The sequence below is a fragment of the Marmota flaviventris genome, chromosome 10 (assembly GCF_047511675.1).
Source record: "Marmota flaviventris isolate mMarFla1 chromosome 10, mMarFla1.hap1, whole genome shotgun sequence".
Classification (NCBI taxonomy): domain Eukaryota; kingdom Metazoa; phylum Chordata; class Mammalia; order Rodentia; family Sciuridae; genus Marmota; species Marmota flaviventris.
Genome location: NC_092507.1, coordinates 124,047,485 through 124,073,575, shown reverse-complemented (window position 1 = coordinate 124,073,575; position 26,091 = coordinate 124,047,485). Strand labels below are relative to the sequence as shown.

Sequence of the window (26,091 nt, the reverse complement as noted above, 5' to 3'; positions counted from 1 at the left end):
GCAATTGAACGGAAATCAGAAGTTGTCACATTGAGGAACCAAGGGAACCTGTCACCCACCCTTCTACCATAAAAGAATGGCCCCTAGGAGCTCTCCAAACAGAAAGGAAATAATAGAAGGCAATCTGAGACGTCAGAAAGAAAGGAGGAAAATAATCAACACCACATTTCCTTCTCTTGAGTTCCCTGAATTATGTTTGATGGTTTAAGAAAAATTCATACACTGTTTGGCATGGTTCTACATTTATGTCAAGGGAGTGTTCAAAATAATGAGACTTTAAACAGGGAGGGTAAAGACATATAAAAGGCATGTAAGTTTTCTGTAGCTCACTTGAACTGGTAAAATAATGACACTGATGTACTGTGTCTCTCTATATAGACAGAAACCTAAACTGCTATATAAACCAATCTTATCAAAAACACTATGGATACAGCAATGTGTAATTCTAAAATATATTGCAGCCACCACAGAGAGGCAAGGAAAAGAATATGGTCCCAGAAAACAAATGAAACGTTACAAACAGAAAGTGAACAAAAAATGGTAGATGTAAGTCCGCTCATTTCAAAAAGTACGTTAAATGTCAATGGTCTGAATACATCCGTTCAAAGAAGGATTAGAGGAGTGGATTAAGAGACATGAAGCAAGTATATTCTGGTTACAAAGAAACTAATGTCAAATATAATGATATAGGCAGGTAGGAAAGAATGGATGGACAGAGATATACCATGCCTGCAGACATTAAGCAAAGGAAAGCAGCACTGGATGTATTAAGATCAGATAGAGTGACCCACAGGGACATTACACAATGATAAAAGGGTCAAACCAACAAAAACCCCAACAGAGGGACTGGGCTGATGGCTCAGCAGTAGTGTGCTTACCTAGCATGTGTGAGGCACCTGGTTCAATTCTCAGCACCACGTATAAATAAATAAATAAAAATGAAAGTCCATTAACAACTAAAAGAGTATTTTAAAAAATAACAGAAGGCATACGTGCATATGCAACAAAAACGGATGGAAATGAACAGAGACATAGAGCATTTCACAATTACAATTGGATATTTTGTTAGGTGCAGGACAGGCTGAACTAAGTTGTCTGCAGGGCAGGCTGAACAAACTTTAGCTGCAGGATAGCCCACGCACTTTAACCCCCCTCTGTCTGGTCCTTTATCACCTGTTTGCGTCAATTCTGAACACTCGACCCCACTCAAGGCTGAACACTCGACCCCCACCCGTCTGGAAACCCACAAATGACCTCTGCCCCATCTCCCTGAAGGCAGACGATGACACTACTGTATGATCCACTCACTGTATGCCAACAAGGCAGCTTGCAGACCCAGAGACCCCATTACATTTGGGCTATAAAAACTCCCTCCTGCCTGGCCCCTCTCTTGCTCTGGCTCTTTCTTTCTCTCTTGCTCTTGGTCTTGCTCTCTTGGTCTTGCTCTCTCCTTCCTCGCCCCCCTCTCTCTCCCTCCCTCCCTCCCTCCCTCTCCCCTCTTTTGCACTGCTGCAATAAAGATCTCTTGGTTGCTCCAAGTGTTGTGGTCACTTTCCTTTCAGACTTCAGTATCTTCAACAACATATACAACAACCCATCAGAATCAGCAAGGATACAGGAACCCCAACAACACAATCCATCAGCAGAAATTAATTGACAATTTTAGAATCCTCTGCAGTAACAGAATGCATATTATCATGAGCTGAATTGTGCCCTCCCTCAAGCCCAGATTCACTGGTGAAGTCCTAACATCATCAGCCACTAAGGATCTGATAATTAAATAGATATCAGTACACACCAATCAGGATGTCCTCATTAAAAAAAAAAAAACATATTAATCTTAGTGGCTCTGGAGACTGAGACAGGAGGATTGCTAGTTCAAAGCCAGACACAGCAATGGCAAGGCACTAAGCAACTCAGTGAGACCCTGTGCCTAAATAAAATACAAAATAGGGCTGGGGATGTGGCTGAGTGGCTGATTCCCCCAGGTTTCAATCCCCGGCACTAAAACAAACCAAACAAAATACCAAAAACCAAAATAAGCATGACACCATCAATGGCTAGCAAGAATTCAAGGAAGCCTGGATCACACCTATATTGCTGGTGTGAATGCCAAATGTTACAGCCACTCTAGGAAATATTTTTATGGTCTGTTTTTAAAGGTAAACATGGATCTGCCGTAGGACCTAAGAATTTCATTCCAGTATTTATCACAGAGAGATAAGCACTTATGTTCACACAAATAACCTGTGTATTATAGTTTATAGCAACTTTATTCTTAATATCTCCCAAAAAGAGAAAAATGTGGATAACCTTTTCTGGGCGAATGGGTAGACAAATTTATCTGCAGCAAGGCAAAGTGTGCAGCTACTGAAATACAAAAAGAACAACTTGTTGACGCAGCAACTGGAATGACTCTCCAGAGAAATTCACTAAGTGAAAAACAGTAGTTCCAGGGGCTGTGTATAGGATTCCCTTCACCTACCATTGATTAAATGAATAAGTTACAGGAATGGAAACTGATCAGTGGTAGCCAGAGTTTAAAGAGGAAAGGAGAAGCGGTCCTGAAGAGAGCCATTACAAAGGTGATTGATTTTTGTGGTGATGAAGACGTTGTGTAACTTGGTTGTGCCAATGGCTATATCCTGGTTCTATGGTATAAGCATGTCTAACTCCCGCCACACCATTTTTCAAATATTACCATGAAGTTACAATTGGAGCAAACTGGGAAAGAAGCCACAGGGGATCTCTCTTATGAGTTCTTAAGATTATATCTGAATTACGTTTAAAATGCATTCGCCAAATAAAATATAAGTATATTTCTCTTTGATTTGAACTTTGATGAGAAAACACTAAGGTTATGCACAGGCCCTGGGGTCCATCCCCAGCCCAATAAATAAATAAATAAACAAACAAATAAACAAGAAAGAAGACACTAAGGCTAAAACTATTTTACTGAAATAGGTTCAATAAAATAATTTTAGCACTTTGTCTTGAAGGAAATGTTGAACACGATCCTTACTCTTGAGAACTGTCCACAATTTCTTCTTTTCTTTTCCTTTTTCAAAAGTATGGTGAACAAAACTGCTGCAAATTCTGTGTTTGGTCTGGGTTCTTCAGAGAACAAACCCAAGAAGGTCCAAATATGATATGTATAGAGAAACTTACTGAAAGGAATTGGCTCACATGATTATGGAGACCAAAAGTCCTAGATGACAAGTCAGCCAGCTGGAGATCCAGGAGAAGTGATGGCCAAGTTCAAGTCCTCTTATGGCTTGGAGATGGGGAATCCCCAAAGCTCCTGTGTGAGCAGGAGATGGAATGATCAGATCGCGAGAGCTGTAACCTGCATTCATCATTTGATGACAAGAGAAGAGAGAGACAAATTCCCTGTTCATTAACCACACGAAGTATGTAAAATCCAAGAGTTCAAATATTGAGGAGAGCTGAGGAAAGACATCCAACTGCCCTCAGGTACCTGTTACAGGGGGCAGGATTCTCTTGGCGCCAATGATGTGGACTGGATGGGCTAATTTGAAAGCCATGTCTACTTCTGTTAAAGAAAAATAGACACTTATGTGGATGCTAATTCATTGCATTGTACAGGAGGGAGCACTGGTGCTGTCATGTACCCAAACCCATATTTATGAAGAAGAGAGGAATGGTGAGGAGGAAAACCATGGCTAGAAGTACCAAGATATTCCTCCTGTTGTAGCTGGGATCTGGGTTAAACTCCTGGTCCCCAGGGCAGCAACGTTCAGACGTGGGGCTTTTGAGAAGCAACTGGATCACGAGGGCTCTGGTTAATCCATTGGTAGGTCCAGGATTAAATGGACATTGGGAGGTGGCGGAACCAGGAGTTAGCCAGAGAAGCATGCCCTGGAAGGGTATGTTTCGTCTCTGACCCTTCTTAATACTCTCATTCTTTCTGCTTCCCAGCACCCTTGGGGTGAAGAGTTCTGCTCTGTCAAGCGTTTCCCACTGGGATGGCCTTCTTCCTCACCATAAGCCAACAATGATGGGCCCAAGCAACTATGAACTGGAACCTCTGAAACTCGGAGCCAAAGATAAATGTCTCCTTCTCTAAGTTGATTTCTCAGGTATTTTGTCAGAGCAATGTAAAGCTGACTAACACACTTCCTTTGGATAGGTGGCTTGTCAGAAAGCTGTGGTCACTTGGGCAGAGTTCTGCAGCCCTGACTAGGCCACCACAGAAAACAACTAGTTATTGGAGGACTTTAAAGCATCCAGGAAGTTCAGCTATTCAGAAAACGCGACGGAATATGTGTATGTGTCATGTCGACTGGGACCTTCTGATGGAAAGCCCCTTGGCTAAGCACTGCACCTGCTAGACTCTCAGTGATAGCACACACTAAGGAAGACAGGCTTAAAAAATTAAAAATAAAAAATAAAATAAAATAAAAAAAGAGGATCGAAAATCTGATGAAGGTGGCAATAGTATATAGACAGAGTAATCCCCAAATCCAGGTTCCCAGTGGAGACAGGATACTGATGTCTATCTCAGGTTGCTGATGAAAGGGTTCGCCTTGGTCGTCCTGGCCTGGCCTCCTGTCAATGTCTAAGTGTCTCAGGTGCCAGACCGCTATGCCATCAGATATTGTAGGAAGGCCTGGTGGCATGACTGTGGCAGGAGGAGGTCGTGCTCTGTAAGTGTCCCGCTGCGTGAGAGCAGGAAGGAGGCTAAAGAGCTCGCTGGCGTCCCTGGGTGGGCTCGAACCATCAGCCTTCCGGTTAACAGCCGAACGCGCTAACCGATTGCGCCACAGAGACGCAGTCCACAGTCCCCTCTCTAGTTGGTGGGGAGGAATGACGACGCGCCCTAGGGTTTGCAGGGTGCCCGACCAAGTTCCAAAGCCAAGAGCATCCAGGGATTCACAGCGTGAATCGCGGTGTTTGTCGCCTAGGAGACTTGGCGACTGCGGGATTCGGAGCCAGAAGGGCCGCGGAAAGGCCCTGGCCCGGCGCTAAGTCACCCCGTCTCAGGAGTCGCAGCCCGCGGAGACGCCGGGTGGGTCCTAGCGGTGGCCTTGTCTGTTCTTTGCGCCACGATCACCCTGGGAAAGTCCTGTGCCCACACGACCGGTCGCTCGCCCCTGCATTTCGGATTTCTGTGTGCATCGGTGGGGCTCCACGACGGCAGAGGTCGAGGACGTGGTCCTGGGTCCCCTCGCCGACTCCCGGACTCGGCCCTCCTCGGGCGCTCCCTTAGGACTTGCTGGATTAAGCCATGGACGTCGTCACGTAGGAGTCCCCCGAAGAACCCGAGGGCGGATTTCCCAGAGTTCGGCAAAGGCGAGGTTCTTGTTAGAAGGCTCCCCTCGCGGTGGTCTCCCGGTAACCCCGGGAGGCCGGGAAGCCCTGCGCACGGCCTGCGCGGTCCCAGCCAGAGCTTCCGGGGCTGGGGTGGGCGAGTGGCCGCGCCGGGAGCGGGTGGCCTCAGAGGCGGCGGCCAGCGGGGAGCGGCGGCGTGGCGCTGCACCCCGCGACGGGAGTGGGCCGAGGTGCGCGTCGACGCGCCTAGGGCCGACGCTGCGAGACGGAATCGGTTCCCACCGCAGCCGAGAGAGAAGAAAGGGGAAAGCAGAGGCGGGAACGCGCGGTAAAGGCGACGCCCTGCGGCCGTCCTCGCAGAGCTGTCGCCTATTCCAGCTCCTCGGCCTGGACAGGACGCGGAGGAGCCGCCCCGCGGCGTCTCGCGCGCTTCGGCGTAGCACACCAAGGACAGCGCTCCGCGCAGTCTGCAGCAGCTTCGGTCGGGATCCCCGAGCGCAGGGCCCTCCGCGGACGTGGCCTCCCTTTTCTTTCCATCCACTCTGACCTCCGCGGCCCTGGGCCACTTACCTGGACGCCAGGGCGACACTTGCCTGGGCTCCAGAGTTCTCCGGGTCTGGGAAAGGAAAGCCTACGTGCGTATCCCGCCTCGGCCTAGAGGACAGGTTGGAGCGGTCCTTTCCCTGCCCGAGAGGTGACAGGGCCAGTCCTCCCCAAAGCGCAAGCCTCAAAAAGTGAGGCGCTGCCCCTGGATCGTCCGAAGGTGCCAACCAGCTTGTTCTGGTTCGGGTTTGCAACCTCAGTGGGGCCTTTCTAAAACCAAATCAGAAGTGAGAAGAGAGATTCAAGGCTACCTGGATATTTTAGGTCAAGTCTAACGCGTGTCCACTGTAACTGTACTGATCTCTGTGTGGTGCTGCGGACCGGACCCAGCGCCTCACACGTGCCAGGCTCCGCTCTAGCACCAGCCCAGCGCCAGCAATTTTTAGCATTTATTTTGCTAACAGTAAATGACTCCAGTGTAACACAGGCTAAAGCGCAGGGATCTTCAGTGAGGGAGCACAGGACTTTTGACAAGAAGTAACCATCTCTTAGATGAAGTGATACAAAATTTCCTTCATCCTGGAAAGTCCATGGAGCCCCTTTTAATGTATTATCTGGGGTGAGGGGGATCGCTTCTTTCAAAGGGCGCAGCACGTCTATTGTAAGGTTGGGAAGCGCGTCTCCAAATTTTACTGAGATGGCCCATGATATTATGAGAATGTGGGGCATTGGTGGTTCAGTGGTAGAATTCTCGCCTCCCACGCGGGAGACCCGGGTTCGATTCCCGGCCAATGCACGCCTTTTCTTAGCGCAGCTGGGGGCCCTGCTTTCGCCTTCTCTCCCCTGGTCTCCAGCAAACCCTGGTCATAAAGACCACAAAGCCCACGACTTCAGTGTCATTTCCCAATTGCCACACAGGACGGGACCTCGCCAGTCACAGGCTGAGACTGTCGAAACCGCGCCACCCTTTTTCCTCGGATCTGGAGGCTCCTGCGCACGGATTCACTTCCTGCACTTGGACAGGGCACTGGACAGATCACTGGGCCGTTCTCCGTGCAGAAGGGGACCCGGAAGGGAACGCCCGATGGCAGGGCCACGGGACCGGGAGGCGGGGAGCCCAGACCCACTCGCTTCGCGGGTTCTGCGCGGGGCCGCCGCCGGCCGGACAGCCGCCCCTGTGCCTGGTGGCCCCGATCAAAGTCAGTCCGCGGCGTCTGGGCAAAATTCAGGGTGGCCCAGGAGCGCGGCGAGGGGGACGCCCTTCTAGCCCTCCTGCTTTCGCCCCCCGACGGGCGCCCTGCCTTCTGCGCAGAGTTTGGATCCCCTGGAGCTCTGCAGCCCAGCCCCCCCCCCCCCACGGCCTCGGGCGGCGTGGGAGGAGCCCGGGACGAGCCAAGCTGCGTCCTGTCTGTGGACCCCGCCTGTTTTCACCCGCTCTTCGCAGCCAGTCCAAGTGCTGCCCACTCCAGCGCACTGGCCAAGGGCCACCGGTCCTTTACTCTCATGAAAAGGCCTCGGGAAGAGCTCAGAGGGAGATGCCAGGACAACAGAACTGAGTAGAATTGGCTCCAGTCTGCGGGGAAGCTCTCCTGCCCTGCTCCTCCTGCCCCCCCCCTCCTCCTCCTGCGCCAGCCCCCTGTGCCCCTCCTCCTGCCCTGCTCCTCCTGCCCCTGATCCTTCTCCTCCTCTACCTCCTGCCCTGGTTCCCCCTCTCCCCCCCCCCACTCCTCCTCCCCCTCCTCCTCCTCCTCCTCCCCTCCTCCTCCCTCTTCTCCTGTACATCCTCCTCCCCCTCCTATAAAATCCTGCAGGCTCAGTTTCCTTCTTGCTCCTAACTCCCTCCAGGGTTGATTCTGAAAACCTGGGCAGCAACCCAGATTATTTCAACACCCCCGGTCATTTGTTGGTTTTGGTACTGAACTAGAACTTGCCTCATAAAATAGTTAAGTTGTCCCTTGATTTAAATTTTCTGGAAGAAATTGTACAGGGAATTGGTATCACACACACACACTGGCCCCTCTCTCTCTCTCTCTCTCTCTCTCTCTCTCTCTCTCCTCCTGTCCTAATTAGTAGAGTTAATTAAAAAATAAAAAACTACCTAGACTTGGTGCTTTGTTTACAAGCTTTTGAGTTGTTGATTCCAGTTTTAAATACATGAATACTTAAGTAGACTATGTCTCCTTTTGTATATACTGCTGTGATTCTATTGATAAATTTCTATAGATTGTATTTATATTGTTAGTCCAAAATATTTAATTTCTCTTGAAATGTTATTTTGATGCATCTGTTATACTTCAGTGTGTTTTTAATCACCCAATTCGGGGTCTCCAGCTGTCTTTCTGTTAGTGATTATTTGTTGGGCTCCGTAGTGTATGGTTTTCTTCAAAAATACAAACTCATTCAAATGTTGTGAAAGCAGAAGTGAAAGGAAAGTGACCAGGACACTCAGAACAACCAAGAGGTCTTTATTGCGGTGGTGTCTGATTGACAGGGGAGAGAGAGAGAGAGAGAGAGAGAGAGAGAGAGAGAGAGAGAGAGAGAAAGGGGGAGAGGGAGGGGGGCAGGGGTCAGATGTGGATTTCCATTTCACCAGAGGGCTGAGGGCTGAGTGTTCACCATTGAGTGGGGCTGAGTGCTCACCCCTGAGTGGGAGCTGAGTGTTCACCCCTGAGTGGGAGCGGAGTGTTCACCCTTGAGTGGGGCTGAGTGCTCACCTTTGAGTGGGAGCGCAGTGTTCACCCCTGAGTGGGAGCTGAGTGTTCATCCTTGAGTGGGGCTGGGTGCTCACCCTTGAATGGGCCTGAGTGCTCAGCCTTGAGTGGGCTGAGTGTTCAGCTCTGAATGGGGCTGAGTGCTCAGCCTTGAGGCAAACACGTGATAAGGAAGCAGACAGACGGGGGTCCAGTGTCCAGCCCACTATGCAGCTAACAAGAATCCTATGCACTTTTCTTTTGTATTTCATAATTAAGGGAGAGAACTTAGCTTGGAGATTGTTTCTTTCCAGCCTAGGTTTAATGCAGGCTGCACTAGATCATCACATTTGAGTCATGCAACAAATCCACGAAGTACTTAATATTCTTTTTTCATAAGACATTTGCAAAATTGAGGCATAGCACACTCATAGAGCCAGCCCACGGGCCACTGGTTGATCTAGGACCAAAAGAATGAGCTTCCCAAAGGGAGACAAAACCTAATGTAGTAATGTCAGTTTGTCTGACAGTATCCAAGCGAGGCAGGAGAAAGGGTAAAAATGGGCAGGTAGGAGAGTTGGACTCCTTCAGGTCAGGTTTTTATTCAGCAGGGTTGAGAAACCACAGACACAAGGCAGGCTTCATCCAGGCCAGGCCTACTTCTGGGTTAGCAGAGAAAAAATGAAACAAAAACAAACTAAGTGGTAAGACACCTGCTGTCTGGTCCCAGACCCCCATCACAAAGGGACACAGAGTAACCTGACTGGATCAAAGAACAGGTGAGGAGGCCATGGACACGGAATGTCTTACTCAGGATTGGTTGGGGGCTAGCTCAAATAGATCATGTAGATTCACAAAAACCACTAGATAATAGCCATTTTCTGGTATGCCTCTCTTGGGACCCCCTCCCTTTGTGAGCTCCATCTTCTTTCTACTACTCAATAAATCCTGTTACTTTGCTGTCACCGCCCCCCCCCGCCCCCGCCCCCGCCCCCGCCCCCGCCCAGTGGATTTCATTCTTCACATTCCTAAGACTCTAAGGAACCCAATCCCACACTCTGTGCTACTCCCGCCCAGTGGCTGCATTGGAAGGCTGCTTTTGTTCAGAAGCTCCTCCATCAAGGATCTAGAGCCTTAGTAGTGAAAACAGCCTTGAGAAAAGGAAATTCCTAGACACTTTAAAACTCAAGTATTCTCAGTAAGGCGCTAAGAGTTGACCTGTCGTGGTCCAGGAATCTTACATGAGGAAGGAAATCTCCACGCTGTTGGAGAGAAGAGAAGGCTTTTCATCAAACTAGATCAGTCTGTGGACCTCCAGACCTGTACTTGCAGTGTTCTGAATACTCCTCTGGTAACCCCGTGCATCTAGGTTTGGGGTGCTGGTGTTGTTATTTTTTTTTTTTTTTTTGGGGGGGGGGGATGTGGAGAGAGGGCCGCGCTCCACCTTAATCCACTTGGGTGTCTTATCAGGACCATCTGGGAGCTTGAAGGTCTTGGAATTAGTCCCAGAGGTACCAAGGGAGGGGGACCAGTGTGGTAGAGAACGCGCCTTGGAAGAGTGTCCTCCTTCAGGCCAGGTAATTTCTATTCAATAGAACTACAGAAACCAATAGGAGAATGAGATCGTCAGTCATTTACGAGAGAGAATGACCAACCGACAGCAGCCAGCACATACCACTGGGGACTTTCTTCAGAACGGTTGGTCAACCCAGACCCACCTTCAGTAAATGGGAGGAAAGGTGGGGTGTGTAAAAACCTTCTTGCAGAAAAGTATCTGCTTTGGTAGGAAAAAGCCTTTTACAATTCAAAACAAAACGACACTCTCCTTAGCTTGCTAGAAAGCAATTTTCAATCTCAATGTTCTAGCAAAATCTCACCAAGAACAACAGAGGTTAGTGCTGCAGGATATACATCACCTTAAGAGCTGTGATCTTCTTTTAAGCAACAAACTTGCCAGGGAGAGCGCGAACGCAGTCCCCACTACCACAAATTACGCAGTCGAGTTTCCCACATTTGGGGAAATCGCAGGGGTCAGCACCTCCGCAGTGCAATGGAGAAGCCTCGCTCTGGGAAAACCACCTTCCTGATCATGGTATCTCCCCTGCCAGGTAAGTATGACTCGCTCGCCTGCCCTCGCAGCACAGCCTCCCTTGCCCTCAACTGTACACACACGGTCACTGCACAGCCGCAATCCCGGGCCTCCTTAGTCCTCACGCACAGCGAGTGGACCCTGCTTAGAGCCGTGCGCTTGCTCCCACAGCACAGCAACTGGATGGCCTTTGTGCTGCAGGTGCCCGCTCAGCAGCCCCCGCGCCCCCTTATCTACATAGGCCCGCCCCTGTGATGACGTCACAGAAGGAGCCCCGCCCCGGACCTGAGCCCCGCCTTCGGTCCCTCCGCCGCTCCCTGCCCTCAGCGGTCCATTCGGCCGAAACGCGCCCCCGCAGCCGCTGCGGGAAGTGCGCGGCCGCTCCCTGCTTAACTCGGGTCCCGCCGGGGGCTCGGGCGGTGCGCGGCGCCCCTTCTCCCCGAACGTGGGTTCTTGGTAATAGAACTTCTCTCCCCAACCCCGACCTGCGGCCCAGGATGTGAAGGAGAAACGGCTCCCTGGCACCGCCCCTCCTCGGTGACCCTTTGTCTCTTCCCGGCGGGCCCGGGTCCGGTGGCCCAGGACCGAGGAAGTCCACTCGGGTCGGACAGGACTTCCCCTGGGCAGTGGAAACGTGGAAAGGCCAAGAAGGAAAACGAGGCGGTGCAGCAATCCCCGCTCAGCAGGGGAACTGGCCACCGAGGCAGGGACCGCGGCTTAGAGGGAGATGGGAGGCCCTCCGAGGGACCCCACAAAGGACCCCGGCACCAGCCCTGTCGGCGGACCCTCCTGCGCTGAGAAGGCGGCGGCCACCACCCCCGAGAAAGCCCGGGGCGCTCTCAGCACGACGCGTCAGCTCCGCCGGGGGAGCGCCTCGCACTCGGAGGGTGGACGTCTGGGCCTTTGCTCGAGGACACGCTGCTTTTATTCCAGGCGGTCAAGAGCCGACCAGTGACCGCCTAGAATAAAAGCAGCCTGGCTCCCACGTGTCCCCGTGGACACCGAAGGTCGCGGTGACAGCCGCTGTGGAGGTGACTCCGGGAAATCTCACTCCGGGTCCGAGCTGGGCACAAAGCCGGACCCCTCCAGCGAGCGCTGGCGTGGAGGTCCTCGCCCGCGGTCTGCAGGCCTCTGTGCGCAGCCAGCTGGGCTCCAGGGAGAGGATGCGTCCGACCACCGCAGGGTGGGAAGGCGACTTCCTTCTCGCTGGCAGAGGAGCCTGGAGCCTGGCGGGCCCCATCACTGTGCAGAGCGTTCTGCAGTTGCGAGACACGTGGTTTCTACAGCTCGCAATCTGCAGCTCCCTTGAGGAGCAAGCCTACCCTACATTGAGGGGTTTCCTGCAAGCAGATCACTGCTGCGCAGAGAGGAGGACTGTACTCTCCCTTCGAAATCCTCTGCCTTAGAAAAGTGATGAAACTTAAACAAAATCATCATGTTAGTCAGCTTTCAGGATCTGTGATGGTTTCAGTCCACGGTCAGTGGATTTTTTTTTTTTTTTAACCTGAAGAACATCTTTATATGTTTCTCTTTCTCTTCCAATCTTTTTTTTTTTTTTTTGTAAGTACTGGGGTTTCAACCCAGGGGCACTCAACCACTGACCCACATCCCCAGCCCTTTTTTTGCATTATATCTAGAGACAGTGTTTCCTAGTACCTGGCTAAATTGCTGAGGCTGCCTTTGAACTTGCAATCCTCCTGCCTCACTCTCCCCAGACACTGGCATTACAGGCCGGCATTACTGCATCCAGATTTCATTCACTTATTTTTTTTTCTTTTTTCTTTCCTCCTCCTCCTCCTCCTCCTCCTCCTCCTCCTCCTCCTCCTCCTCCTATTGACAGGTCTTTATTTATATGTGGTGCTGAGAATGGAACCCAGTGCCTCACACATGCCAGGCAAGTGTGCTACCGCTGAGCCCCAGCCCGGCTCCTCATTCACTTCTTGAAGAACACTTGAATTGCTTCCAGTTTGGGGACTATCACAAAGAAAGGTATTAACAAGAAATCCTTTTTGTGGACACGTTTTATAAATCCCATTTTAAATTTCTTTTTAATGCTAACTTAGTTTGTGAATGGATATTTTATTCATACACACAAAATTCATTTGAATATTATGAAACCCCAAAGTGGAAGTCTATTCACTTTTCTTTCTTTTTGCTTTTTAAATTTTGTTCATTTTAGTTATGCATGACATGTCAGTATGCATTTGGATATATCATACATATGGAGTATAACTTTCCATTCTTGTGGTTGCATGTGATGTGGGTTTCACTGGTCCGGTATACATATATGAACATAGAAAAGTTATGACCAATTCATTCTGCTCTCTTTCCTATTCCCATTCCCCCTTCACTTCCCCCACTTACCCCTGTCCAACCCAGTGAACCTACACTCCTCTCCCAACCCACCCTGCCTATTGTGAGTCAGCATCTGCATATAAGATGTTTTTGGGGGGGGGGTTGGCTTATTTCACTTAGCATGATAGCCTCCAGTTTTATCAGCAAATGCCATAATGTCATTCTTCTTTAAAACTGAGTAATATTCCATTGTGTATATGTATCACATTTTCTTTATTGATTCATCTCTTTAAAGGCACCTAGGTTGGTTCCATAGCTGTTGTGAATTGAGCTGCTATGAAGATTGATGTGGCTGCATTGCTGTAATAGGCTGATTTTAAGTCCTTTGGGTATATGCAGAGGAGTGGATAACAATGTCAAATGGTGATTCCATTCCATGTTTTCGGAGGAATCTCCATACTCTTTCCAGAGCCCTTGAACCAATTTGCAGTCCCACCAGCAACGTATGAATGTACCTTTTCCCCCACATCCTCGCCAACACTTATTGTTACTTGTACTCTTGATAATTGCCATTCTGACTACAGCAAGATGGACTCTCAGTGTCATTTCAATTTTCATTTCTCTAATTGCTAGAGATCTTGACCATTTTTCATATATTTATCACCCATTTGTATGTCTTCTTCTGGGAAGTGTCTGTTCAGTTCCTGTGCCCCATTTATTGATTAGGTTATTCATTTTTTATGTTGTTTTTTATATATATCCTGGAGATTAATGCTCTATCTGAGGTGCATATGGCTCATTCTATAGGCTCTCTCTTCAGGTTCTTAATTTTTCCTTTGCTGTGAGAAAGTTCTTTAGTTTGATACCATCCCATTTATTGATACTTGATTTTACTTCTTGTGCTTTAGGAGTCTTGTTGAAGAAGTTGGTTCCTAAGCTGATATGATGGAAACTTGGGTCTACATTTTCTTCTAGCACATGCACGGTGACTGGTCTAATACCTAGGTCCTTGATCTACTTGGGTTGAGTTTTGTGCAGGGTGAGAGACAGGGGTCTCATTTCATTGTATTACATATGGATTTCCAGTTTTCCCAGAACCATTTGTTGAAGAGGCTGTCTTTTCTCCAATGTATGTTTATGGTGCCTTTGTCTAGTGTGAGATAACTATATTTATGTGGGTTTCTCCCTGTGTCTTCTATTCTGTACCATTGGTCTTCAATTCTGTTTTGGTTCCAATACCATGCTGTTTTTGTTATTATACCTCTGTGGTATGATTTCCTAAGTTCTCTTTCACTCAATTCATCGATTGATGTATTGCTTTACTTTTCTTGATGAGGATTGCTTTGGCTATTCTGGGCTTATTATTTTTCCAAATGAATTTCATGACTATTTTTTCTATTTCTGTTAAGAACATCATTGGAATTTTAATAGGAATTGCATTAAATCTGTCATGCTTTTGATATTATGGCCATTTTGACAATATTAATTCTGCCTATCTGAGGGCCTGGGAGATCTTTCCATCTTCGAAAGTGTTCAATGTATTTCTCTAGTGTTCTGTGGTTTTCATTGTAGAGTTCTTTCACCTCTTTTGTTGATGTGGCTGCATTACTATAATAGTAATATATAATATTATTCCCAATATTTTATTTTCTTTGAGGCAACTGTGAATGGGATAGTTTTCCTAATGTCTCTTTCAGTCAATTCATTGACTGATGTACAGGAATACAATTGATTTATGGGTGTTCATTTTATTTCCTGCTACGTTGCTGAATTCATTCGTGAGCTCTAGAAGTTTTCTGGTGGAGATTTTTGTGTCTTCTAAATATACAATCATGTCATCAACAAATAGGGTTAGTTTTGTTTTTCCTTTTCTATTTGTATCCCTTTAATTTCTTTCTTCGGTCTAATTGCTCCGGCTAGAGTTTCCAGGATTATGTTAAGCAGAGGCAGTGAAAAAGGCATCCCTGTCTTGTTCCAGGTTTTAGAGCAAATGCTTTCAACTTCTCTCCATTTAGAATGATGTTGACATTGAGTTTAGCATGGATAGCTTTTACAATGTTGAGGTGTGTTCCTACTATCCCTAGTTTTTCTAGTGTTATGAACATGAATGGATGCTGTATTCTGTCAAATGCTTTTTCTGCATCTATTGAGATAACCATGTGATTCTTGTATTTATGTCTATTGATGTGATGAATTATGCTTATTGTTTTCCATAAGTTGAATCAACCTTGCAACCCTGGGATGAACCCCACTGGATTGTGGTGTACTATCTTTTAAATATGTTTTTGTATGCAGTTTGCTAGTATTTTATTAAGAATTTTTGCCTCTATGTTCATCAGGGATATTAGTCTGAAATTTTCTTTCCTTGGTGTGTCTTTGTTTGGTTTGGTATCAGGGTAATACTAGCTTCATAGCATGAGTTTGGAATGGTTCCCTCTTTATTTCTTGGGATCATTTGAGGAGGACTGGTGTTAGTTCTTCTCTGAAGGTCTGGTAGAACTCAGCTGAGAATCCATCTGGTCCTGGGCTTTCCTTTCTTGGTAGGCTTTTGAAATTGATCTGTTTAAATTTTCTATAGCCTCCTGATTCATTTTGTGTTGATCATATGTCTCTAGAAATTTGTTTATGTCTTTATGATTTTCTATTTTATAGAAGTATAAATTTTCAAAATAGGTTCTGAATAATAGATTATTTTATTTCAGTAGTGTCCATTGTGATATTTCCTTTTTTATCACAAATAGTAGTAATTTGAATATTCTCTGTCTTTCTCTTTGTTAGTTTGGCTAAGGATTTATCAATTTTATTTACTTTTTCAGAGAACCACTTTTTTGTTTTGTCAATTTTTTAGATTATTTATTTTGTTTCAAATGTCCTTTTTTGTCTCTTCCCTTCTAATTAACTTTGGCTTGAAGTCCACTTTATCTGATAGGAGGATAAAAACCCGGCTTGTTTATGAGATCCACGTGACTATGTTTTTTTCCCATCCTTCTACCTTCAGTCTGAGGATGTCTTTGCCCATAAGGTGAGTCTCTTGGAGACAGCATATTCTTGGGTTTTATTTTTCAATCTAATCTGCCAGTCTGCATCTTTTGATTGATGAGGTTAGGGCATTTACTTTTAATAGTATTCTTGAGATATGATTTTTATTCCCTGTCATTTTATTTTAATTTGAATTAGTTTATCATTGACTCATTGTTCTTTTAGTGTAGTTCCTCTCTTTGCTGGTTTCACTTTTAATTTTTATTTCTTCTTCATGAAATATCTTGAATGTGTTTCATAGTGCAACCTTCTAGTTGTGACTTCTTTAACATTTGCTTATCATGGAAGGTTTTTATTTCATCATCAATTCTGAAGCTTATTTTTTCTGGGTATTTTCTTGGCTGGAATCCATTTTCTTTCAGAGATTGGTATTTAAGACCTCCTTGCTTTGAGGGTCTGGGTTGAGGGTCTTGGGTTTTCCTTTAAATGTTACCTGTTGTGTTTCTCTAGAAGTCTTTAAAAATTCTATCCTTATTCTGTATGTTAGGCATTTTCGTGATAATGTGGCTTGGTGTGGGTCTGTTGTAATTTTGTATATTTGAGGTCCTGTGTATCCTCCTGCTGTGAACATCGATGTAGCTGTGTCCCTGTAGTATGCTCTTCTTAGGTCTTTAGTGAACAGAATGTATCCACAATAATGGACCTTCTTGCCAAAATACTCCTGTAGGAATATCTTTTGTTGGTATTACAATAAATAATAAAGGCAAAGTTATATCAATTCTATCCAAATGCATATTTTCCATATATGTTTCAATAATTTTTAATGCCTTTCTTGCTTCAGGCGTTAACATGCGGGGTGAATTTGGATCTGATGGACCTTTTAGGATATCAAATAAAGGTCCCAACTCTCCTGTTGGTATGCCTAGATAAGGCCTTATCCAATTTATGTCTCCTAATAACTTTTGAAAGTCGTTAAGTGATTTGAGTTGATCTACTTGTATTTGAATTTTTGGTGGACGGACCATGGTTGAGGATAATAGAACTCCTAAATAATTAATTGGAAAATTTAATTGTACTTTATCTATTGCTATCTCTAGATTATAATTTTTTAATAAATTTGTAAGTGTGGCATAACATTCCAGCAATGTGTTTTTATCTTTGTGTGCTAACAATACATCATCCATATAGTGAAATATTTGTAGTTTAGGATTTTGATTTCTAAGTGGCTGGATTGCTTTGTTAACATAAATTTGACACATAGTTGGGCTGTTAGCCATCCCTTGAGGGAGTACTTTCCATTCATATCTCTGATCAGGACCTTCATGATTCAGTGTAGGGATAGGAAATGCAAAATGTGGACTATCCTCAGGATGAATTGGAATTGAAAAAAAACAATCTTTAATATCTATAGCTAAAACGTACCAGGTTTTTGGCAAAGCAGACAATTGAGGAATCCCCGATTGAGCAGGTCCCATAATAACCATCTCATTATTAATGGCTCTTAAATCTTGCAATAATCTCCATTTACCAGATTTCTTTTTAATGACAAAAATGGGAGTATTGTAAGGAGATATGGAAGGTTGTATATGTCCTTCCACTAATTGTTGTTTGACCAGGTCATGGGCTGCTTGTACATTTTCTTTAGTCAGGGGCCACTGAGGAACCCATACTGGTCTATCTGATTTCCAAGTAATTTTTATTGCCTCAGTGACCCCTTCTGAAAACCCAGTCCATGTCTATTTATTCCCTGATCTATTTGAATTGGTACTGCAATGCCTTTTTCTCCTAATCTTTTTTCTTTCCTGAAACCTTGTCTAGCCCTAATAGTGGGCGCATTTGGATTGATGTTATTTGTTAACGTCAAACCTAATTGATCTAGGACATCTCGTCCCCATAAATTTATAGAAAGATGATCCAATACATACGGTTGTATAGTTCCTTCACATCCTTCAGGATCCTTCCAATCTAATACCATTTCACTTCTATGGGGATTAGTTGCCACTCCTAGGCCTCGAAGCGTTTGAGTGGCTTGTTGTAATGGCCAATGTTTTGGCCATTCTTGACGAGATATGATGCTAAGGTCTGCACCTGTATCCAGTAGTCCATTAAATTCATGTCCTTGAATATTTAGTTTTAGCATGGGGCGAGAATGTAAATGTAAAGACAGCATAGCCCAATCTACACCTGTGGAGCCTAATCCCCTGGAACCTCTTTCTATAGCAGTACTGGAAAATTTATCATGTAGCCTGGGTATTATTAATAACTGTGCTATTCTATCTCCTGGTGAAATAACTGATATACCCTTTGGAGAACTGGCTATAATTTTTATTTCACCTTCATAATCGGGATCAATTACCCCGGGACTTATCATAAGTCCTTTTAGCGTAGAAGAACTGCATCCTAACAATAAGCCTACTGTTCCTTGGGGAAGAGGTCCTTTTACTCCTGTGGGAATGATTTGAACTCCCATCTCTGGAGTTAGTACTGCTCTGGCGGAGGCGCAGATGTCCAACCCTGCGCTCCCTCTGGTTCGTCTGATCAGAGATCTGATGGATAATGTGTCCTGGGCACTACCCTGATGGTGTTGCTGGGTTCCTCCATGGTGTTTCTGGGTTCCTCCAGTGCCCTGTACATTTGTGGTCGTGGGCCCCGGAGCATTGGGCCCCCCTGTACGTTTTTTGACAATGGAGCCCGATGCCTTTCTCCACGATATCGTGGGTAAACACTTGGTCCTTGTCTGTTTTTTGATAATGGAATACCCTCTATGTTGGTTTGAGAACGGCATTCATTAGCCCAATGTTTCCCTGTACAGCATCGTGGGAAAATACCCGGTATTCTATTCCTTTGATACCTAACTCTGTTAAACCCTCCTCCTATGGGGCAACTCCTTTTAAAATATCCTGTTTGATCACAATTATAGCATGTTTTTGGCCTGGCATCTAAAGGCTGTTGTACTGCTGCTAAGACTTGCCCTTGTTCATTAATGTCTCTACATAATTTAATATATGTGTTTAAATCTTCATGTCTTCATGGTCTAATGACCTCTCTTCAGCAACGATTTGCTTGGTCATAAGCCGGTTGTTTTATAAATGGCATTGCCTGTTCTGTATCCCCAAAAATTCTGGAAGCTGCTTGAATAAGCCTATCTACAAATTCAGTGTAAGGTTCATTAGTTCCTTGTATTACCTTAGATAATTGACCTTGTAAATCTCCATGCCCCTGTAAAGTTTTCTTCATTGGCAACCTTCCATAACAAATATTGTCCTCCATTTAGCACAGATTTACACATACTAGCCCAATCTGCTGGCGTCATGTCCAAGTTGGTAATGGATTCGACCATGCTTACGGTGAACGGTGCTTGAGGACCATAGGTTGTTACAGCCTCCTTTAACTGCTTCACTGTTTTGAAATCTAAAGCATGGTGAATTCGCTGCCCTCCTGCATGCTCAAGTACAGGGCATGCTAATCTTTGAGGTCCTGTCTCAGGATCCCATCTATCAACTACGGGGTTTGAGGGCCACTCAGCTATCTCCATAGGGGGTGCTGTTGGTTGAATTACGCCCTCTGGTGATGGAACGGTGTTTGTAGCAGCCTCCTGTTGTAGCTTTTTCCCTAATAGCTGTTTCTCCTCTAAGCTTTCTTCCTTTAAATTTTCTTCCTCTGTCTGACTAGCTTGAGAGACCTTCTCTTTTGTTTGATCTAAAATGTCTTTCTCCATGGTCTGAACCTCTAACAATTTACTTAACACTCTTTCAGTTTGTTTTTTACTAATTTCTAATCTGTTATAAAGATAACACAACTCAATAAGATAACACAAAACAAAACCGAAACAGAATGAAACAAAAACGGAACAAAAAATCGTTGTATCAATTTTCCTATTTTCTTGATATGTGCATTTGTGGTCTATTTCTATCTCTTCCTCAGGGGCGAACAACTTCAAACCTTGAGCCAACCATTTTTCCCAATCTGCCTGAGAAAATTCTAGGGATAGGCAGCTTGAAACAAACACAAAACAAATCAAAACAAGAACACATTGTTTTTTAAAATGGTCACCCATTCTCTCGCCTTCCCTTAGGGGCAAGCAATTTCACTTACCCCGAAAATTCAGACGTTCCCCGCACGGGCCACCAAATGCCGCAGTTTGGCCAGGCACAAATCAGGAGCCACTGAAGCAAGAACAAACTTTATTTTTGAACTGCAGGAAAACACTTCACACAGCTCCCGGGGAATCCTCCCTAAGGCCATGCGGCTCCTGTAGGAACCCCCAGCCGGAAATATCTCTCCCGGAAATCCCTCCTCCTGCACTTCCCCAACCAATGGGAACTCTTGGGGAATCCCCAGAAATCCCCAAAATAGTGCGAAAACTCAAAAGTTCCGGCAGAGGCGGATAGTAATGCCTCCCCTGTCAATCAATACTGTTGGCAAAATGCCAGGGGTCATACAGACTCTGCGGTGGCTCTCAGCACATGACATTGTTGAAGAGTGGACGGCAGTTAAGGAAGACCATGCCACAAAAGGAGACTGATCTAAGGTGATCAGCAAGGAAGCGAAGCAAGGCCCAAGGGTCTTAGCACCTGCTTCCATGGAGAAGGGGGGTGGGGGTGGTAAACTTTCCACTCTGTTCCCAAATTGCTTTGACTTCTGCCATTCAGTATGCCCGTGCCTTGCAGATGGGGTATTGTTCCATCCCAGGCCTGCAGACCGGCCTCAGGGAAGGCGGGCTTCATGCGTTTCCTTCCTGCACTCCAAACCAGGGAGCCAGCAAGCCCTGGCCTCGGCCTCACTGTGCTGACCTCCTCCCGCCCGCCCAGAAAGGAAGGTGCGGGAACCCAGGCCCGGCAAGTGCTGGGCTGCGTCTGGGGCGGCGTGCCCGGTGGATGGCTACCAGAGGGAGCCTCCCTGAGCAGGGAGGAGCCACAGGCGGCGACCTGGGCTGGGCTGCGCCGCCCCCTGCGCCCTGCCCTTCCTGTTCCTGCTGGTCGCCAGCCTTGTGGCCTCCTGGGGCACCATGGCGCGGCCGGGGTCAGCCCCCTCCGAGGCTTGGACTACAGAACTAATGCATAGGTCAACATGCCCAGCAAGGAACCTACTTAAATGTGGAGAAGCACAGATAAATTATAAGTGAAAACAGGGAAAGTGAGAAAGCAACGTGTAAGATGGAAGAGGAGCTCTCTCCCTGAGAGCTGGGAGGATGCTGAGGGCAGGAAATCCAGATCTTCTGCCCACGTGCCTAGTGCGATTCAAGAGGATAGCATTCCCACAGCCCCCTCCACAGACCCACATCCTCTCCAGGACCACCAACAGTGGTGTGGACAGCGGCCCCAACTCCAACACTGGGCCAGCCCTTCAGGACAAGTCCCTGGCTCAGCTGGACTGAGAATGTGCAGGCCCTGAAGCACATGCTGTGCAGAGCCAGCCCCAAGGAGCAGGAGAAACCCCACCCCCAAAGGCCAACCAGGATCTCCTGACCGAAAGACAGCAGGCAGCCCAATAATGGGATCAGAGAGCCTTTGGGTTCTGAGGGGTCACAAGGCCTCCAAGAGAAGGAGAGAGATACACTAGGCCCATGCTAATTGAAAGACAACTGGAGGAGCTATGTTGATTCCAGACAGAGAAAAATTCAGGGCAAGGAAAGTCGTCAGGGGTAAAGAAGGATATTACTTAATGATAAAGTGGTCAGTTCCCCCAAGAAGATGATGCAATTCTTAATAATAGGGTCTCTAACAGGAGAGTGTCCGAATATGTCAGGCAAAACCTGAAAGAAGAGCAAGGAGGTATAGACAAATGCACGGCTATAGTTGGAGACTTCAGCCTCCCTCAATCGGTCGTCGACAGATCCGGCAGGTAGAAAATCAAAGAGGATAAGGTTGAACTGGCAGCACCACCACAGGTTTATAGATCACCTCATTCGACAAGGAAGAAACATGTTCTTCTCTAGCTCATGTGAAATACTCACCACGATCTGCACACTTTGGCCCATAAAACACACTTCAACAGATAGAAAGCAATAGAAATCATACAAAGCATGCTCTCAGGACAATGAAACTCAACAAGAAATCTCTAGGAGAAAGGTAGCTGGAAACAACCAAATTTGCAAATGAAACATAACCCTTCATTACAACAGATGCAACAAAATATCTCGGGAGATATTGAATATTTGTAATACATGACAATGAAAATACAAGTGTGTCAATAGAGTCAGGCCCAGTGGTGCTCCTGTAATCCCAGCCACTTGAGTGGCTGAGGCAGGAAGACTACAAGTTCAGGACAGCCTTAGCAATTTAGGGAGAAGTTGCCTCAAAATAAAAAGTGAAAAAAGGGTTCAGGATGTAGCCCAGTGGTAAAGTGCTCCGGGTTCAATCTCTAATGACGTTAAGTACATAAGTAAATAAACAGCAATAGAACCAAGCCAATGCTCACAGGTGCATTCACAGCAATGAGTGCACACGTCAACAATGAAAAAATCCCAAAGTATCATCTAAGCTTCCATTCAAGAACTCTAAGCAGAAGAGCAGATTTAATCCCAGGAGTGGGGAGCAAGGGGAGAAAAGGGTGGAGGAGGAAGACAGGAAGGAAGGGGAGGAAGAGCAGGGCAGGAGGAGGAGGAGGGGGAGGAGGGGAGGTGCAGGCCCAGCAGGAGGAGGATGAGAGGGAAGTGGAGCAGGAGGTGGAGCAAGGGGAGGAAAGGGAGGAGGAGGAAGACAGGAAGGAAGGGGAGGAGGAGGAGGGCAGGAGGAGAAGGAGGGGGAGGAGGGGAGGTGCAGGCCCAGGAGGAGGAGGATGGGAGGGAAGAGGAGGAGGAGGGGGAGAAAGGGGAGGAAAGGCAGGAGGAAGAAGGCGGTAAGGAAGGGAAGGAGGAGCAGGGGCACGGGCAGGAGGATGGGGGGAAGAGGAGGAGCAAGGGCAGCAAGGGGAGGAAAGGGAGGAGGTGGAAGTGGGGAAAGAAGGGGAGGAGGAGCAGGGCAGGAGAAGGAGGAGGGGGAGGAGGAGGGGAGGGGCAGGAGGAGGAGGAGGATGGGGGAAGAGGAGGAGGAGGGGGAGCAAGTCGAGGAAAGGGAGGAGGAGGAAGAGGGGAAAGAAGGGGAGGAGGAGCAGGGGCTGGGGAGCGAGGAGGAGCAGGGGCAGGAGGAGGAGGAGCAGGAGGAGGAAGAGCAGAGCAGGGCCGCAGTGGAGCAGGGCAGAGGAGCAGGGGCAGGAGGAGGAGGAAGAGCTGGTGGAGGAGGGCAGGTAGGAGGACCAGGGAAAAGAGGAGTATGAGGAAGAGGAGGGGAGTAGGAGGGCAGGAGGAGGAAGAGGAGCTTGAGGAGGGCCAGGGGAGCTTGGGCAAGAGGAGGAGGAGAAGGGGGAGGAGAAGGAGGAGGGGAAGGGCAGGAAAATCAGGGTCAGGAGGAGGAAGGGGAGGAGGAGGAGGAGCAGGGGCATGAGGAGCAGGGCAGGAGAGATGCCCTGCAGACTGGAGCCAATTATGCACTGCGGTGTGCGTGGGGCTGACCTTCAGAGGCAGGACAGAGGACACAGAAAGGGGAGAAGCCTACTCAGTTCTGTTGTCCTGGCGTCTTCATCCGAGCTCTTCCTGAGGCCCTTTCAAGAGAGTTAAGGCTTGGCCAGTGCGCTGGAGTGGGCAGCACTTGGACTGGCTGCGACCCACACAGGCTTGTGCAGGCGAAGAGAAGGTGAAAACAAGCGGGGTCCACAGACAGGACGCAGCTTGGCTTGTCCCGGGCTCCTCCCACGCGGCCCGAGGCCGTGCGGGGTGGGGGGGACTGGGCTGCAGAGCCCCAGGGGATCCAAACTCTGCGCAGAAGGCAGGGCGCCCGTCGGGGGCGAAAGCAGGAGGGTTAGAAGAGCGTCCCCCTCGCTGCGCTCCTGGGCCACCCTGAACTTTGCCCAGACGCCGCGGACTGACTTTGATCGGGGCCACCAGACACAAGGGGCGGTGGTACGGCCGGCGGCGGCCCCTTGAAGAACCCGCGGCGCGAGTGGGTCTGGGCTCCGCGCCTCCCGCGCGGCGTGCGAACCGGGTGCCGAAGCGCTGCCCTCGGGCGTCCACTTACCGGTCCCCTTCTGCAGGGAGAGGGGGCCCAGTGTCCAAGTGCAGGAAGTGAATCCGTGCGCAGGAGCCTCCAGATCCAAGGAAGAAGTGTGGAGCGGGTTTTCAGAGCACAGAGGGAGCGGAGGACAGGCAAACCGACACTGGGTAGCCGCCCTGTGCCTGCCGAGATCCCTTCCTGTGTGACAATTGGGAAATGACCCTGAGGTCGTGGACTTTGTGGTCTTTCCTGACCCGGGTCGCTGGAGACCAGGGGAGGGAAGGCGAAAGCGGGGCTCCCAGCTGCGCTAAGAAAAGGCGTGCATTGGCCGGGAATCGAACCCGGGTCTCCCGCGTGGGAGGCGAGAATTCGACCATTGAACCACCAATGCTTGGGGTCACAAGTCTTGCTCCATACTGGTGACGTGGAAAGCAATAATATACAGACGTCACCATGAAGAAAACCATCTGGCTTCAAGAAGCCAAGTCTGCAGCGGGCTCTGGACAACCAGGTGGAGACCCGCTACAGGAAAACACCAGAAATTCACCCGTTTTCGGTCCCTGGTCTTTATCTGCCGCGAATCTACGGAAAGGTCATTTCCTCGCTTGTTAATCTATATAGCCCCTGCCCTGCCATGGGTGGCGGCTGCTAGGGGCTGACGAGTGGCGGGAACACGAGGGTACGGGAATAATGCCACACACAGGCTCCACTGAGCTGATTCACGCAGGCTTTCTTTTTCCAGAAGCAATTTCCCTGCAGCCCTGCCTGACTTTCATGGCCAGGATATGTCAAATTTCTCAGCGAACTACCTGCCATACCTGCAGGAGAAATGCAGGCCGGAAGTAAAGTCCATAAGAGCAGCACAAGTTACCCTGGAGGGGGAGGCTTTTCTGACCCTTTCAACAGGCGAGGCTCAGAACTCACGGAGTAAAGGATAATTCCCTCTAATCTTAAAATCTGTAAAAATTGATGGCCACGGGTCCATTTAGAAACTGTCAGCATGGGCCAAAGTGACCTAGAGTTGTCATGGCAGAGGGGACGTGCCAGTCTGATGTCATTCTACTGTCAGTCACAAGTGAAGAGGTGGACCTGAGTGCGACTCTCAGGATCCACAATAAACCTGGAATGCAGGAGAGGCACTCTGTCCCTCTCCTCTCTGAGGGGACCCACACCCTCTCTCGCCTGACAGTATTCCCTTTCTCTTTTCCTTTCCCTTCCATAAACTCACGGGTGGTTTGAAGGGGTCTTCACAGGGCCTCCATTCCCACCAGGCCCCAACCATGTAACACTGCCTCCCAAGCCCATCCTCCCGACCTTGAGACCCATGTCAGGTGTTTTCCCAAAGACCTTCAGAACCCAGCTGCACTCTTGGGTATGTCCCTGGGTTATTCTGCATCTGAGTGGTAATGGAGCTCTCTCCTTGTTAGAGTCTGTAAACAAGTCAAAATAACACCTGGCATTTTGCCAGGGGCATGTTAGAGTTTGTAAACAAGTCTGGATGGTGCCTGGCAAAATGCCAGAGGGAGTGGTTTGAGAAGTAACAAAAGCGAGCCATTAAGTGTGGAGATTCCTTATTGGTTGACTGATGTATCTAGTTTATGCTAATTAGATAAGCTCTGTGGAATGTATAAATACTGCTCCTGTCCTGCAATAAACGGCTCCTACTGCTGCTGTATCAACGTACACAAGTTATTCGTCACCCCCCGGTTATTTTGCAGCAGCCGGACTGTGGCAGATGGTGGCCCGTACGGGGAGCCCCGGGACACTCGGGGGTAAGTGACGAAAAAAAGCTGCCCATCCATAGATAGGACGGGAGCAATCTGCTCGTCCCTAGACAGATAGGGCGAGAGGAAAAATGACCATTTCTAGAAAATGGAGAGGATTGACACAGTATGTTTGTGTCTTGTTTTGTCTCCGTCTATTGTATTGTCTTTGTGATGAAAATATGGAAGGGGTGAGAAGTAAATTACTAAGAGAAGAAGGCACCCCAGTGGAACCAAGAATAGTTAGGGCATGTGTTGATGGAAGCCCAGGAACTCTAGTCAGAAAGAAAAAGAAAGTTCAGAAGAAGAAAGATTATCAGGAAAAAAGATGCAGCAAAAGGCTATTACTGAATACTTTTCGTTACCGGAGGGTGCGTGAAGCGGAGAGGCGGCTGCCGAGTGTGCAAGCT

The 26,091-nt window shown here is 47.9% G+C and overlaps 1 protein-coding gene and 4 non-coding genes across 5 annotated transcripts in view; 2 read left to right on the top strand and 3 right to left on the bottom strand.

Annotated features, from left to right (window-relative positions):
• Positions 1-7,395, top strand: part of LOC139707427 (collagen alpha-1(I) chain-like) — a 39,496-nt gene extending 32,101 nt beyond the window's left edge. The window contains exons 8-9 of the mRNA XM_071618666.1: positions 5,085-5,757; positions 6,859-7,395. Of these exons, the coding sequence (XP_071474767.1) occupies positions 5,085-5,757; positions 6,859-7,395 (1,210 nt within the window). The remainder of the gene's footprint in view (positions 1-5,084; positions 5,758-6,858) is intronic.
• Trnan-guu (transfer RNA asparagine (anticodon GUU)) lies at positions 4,718-4,791 on the bottom strand. The gene has a single exon. It is a non-coding gene; the product is annotated as a tRNA-Asn (tRNA).
• Trnag-ccc (transfer RNA glycine (anticodon CCC)) lies at positions 6,561-6,631 on the top strand. Its single transcript has one exon. It is a non-coding gene; the product is annotated as a tRNA-Gly (tRNA).
• A 3,084-nt stretch (positions 7,396-10,479) lies between the features above and the next one.
• Positions 10,480-10,641, bottom strand: LOC139707505 (U1 spliceosomal RNA). The gene has a single exon (XR_011709061.1). It is a non-coding gene; the product is annotated as a U1 spliceosomal RNA (small nuclear RNA).
• A 13,597-nt stretch (positions 10,642-24,238) lies between these two features.
• Trnag-ccc (transfer RNA glycine (anticodon CCC)) lies at positions 24,239-24,309 on the bottom strand. The gene has a single exon. It is a non-coding gene; the product is annotated as a tRNA-Gly (tRNA).
• Positions 24,310-26,091: the final 1,782 nt, after the last annotated feature.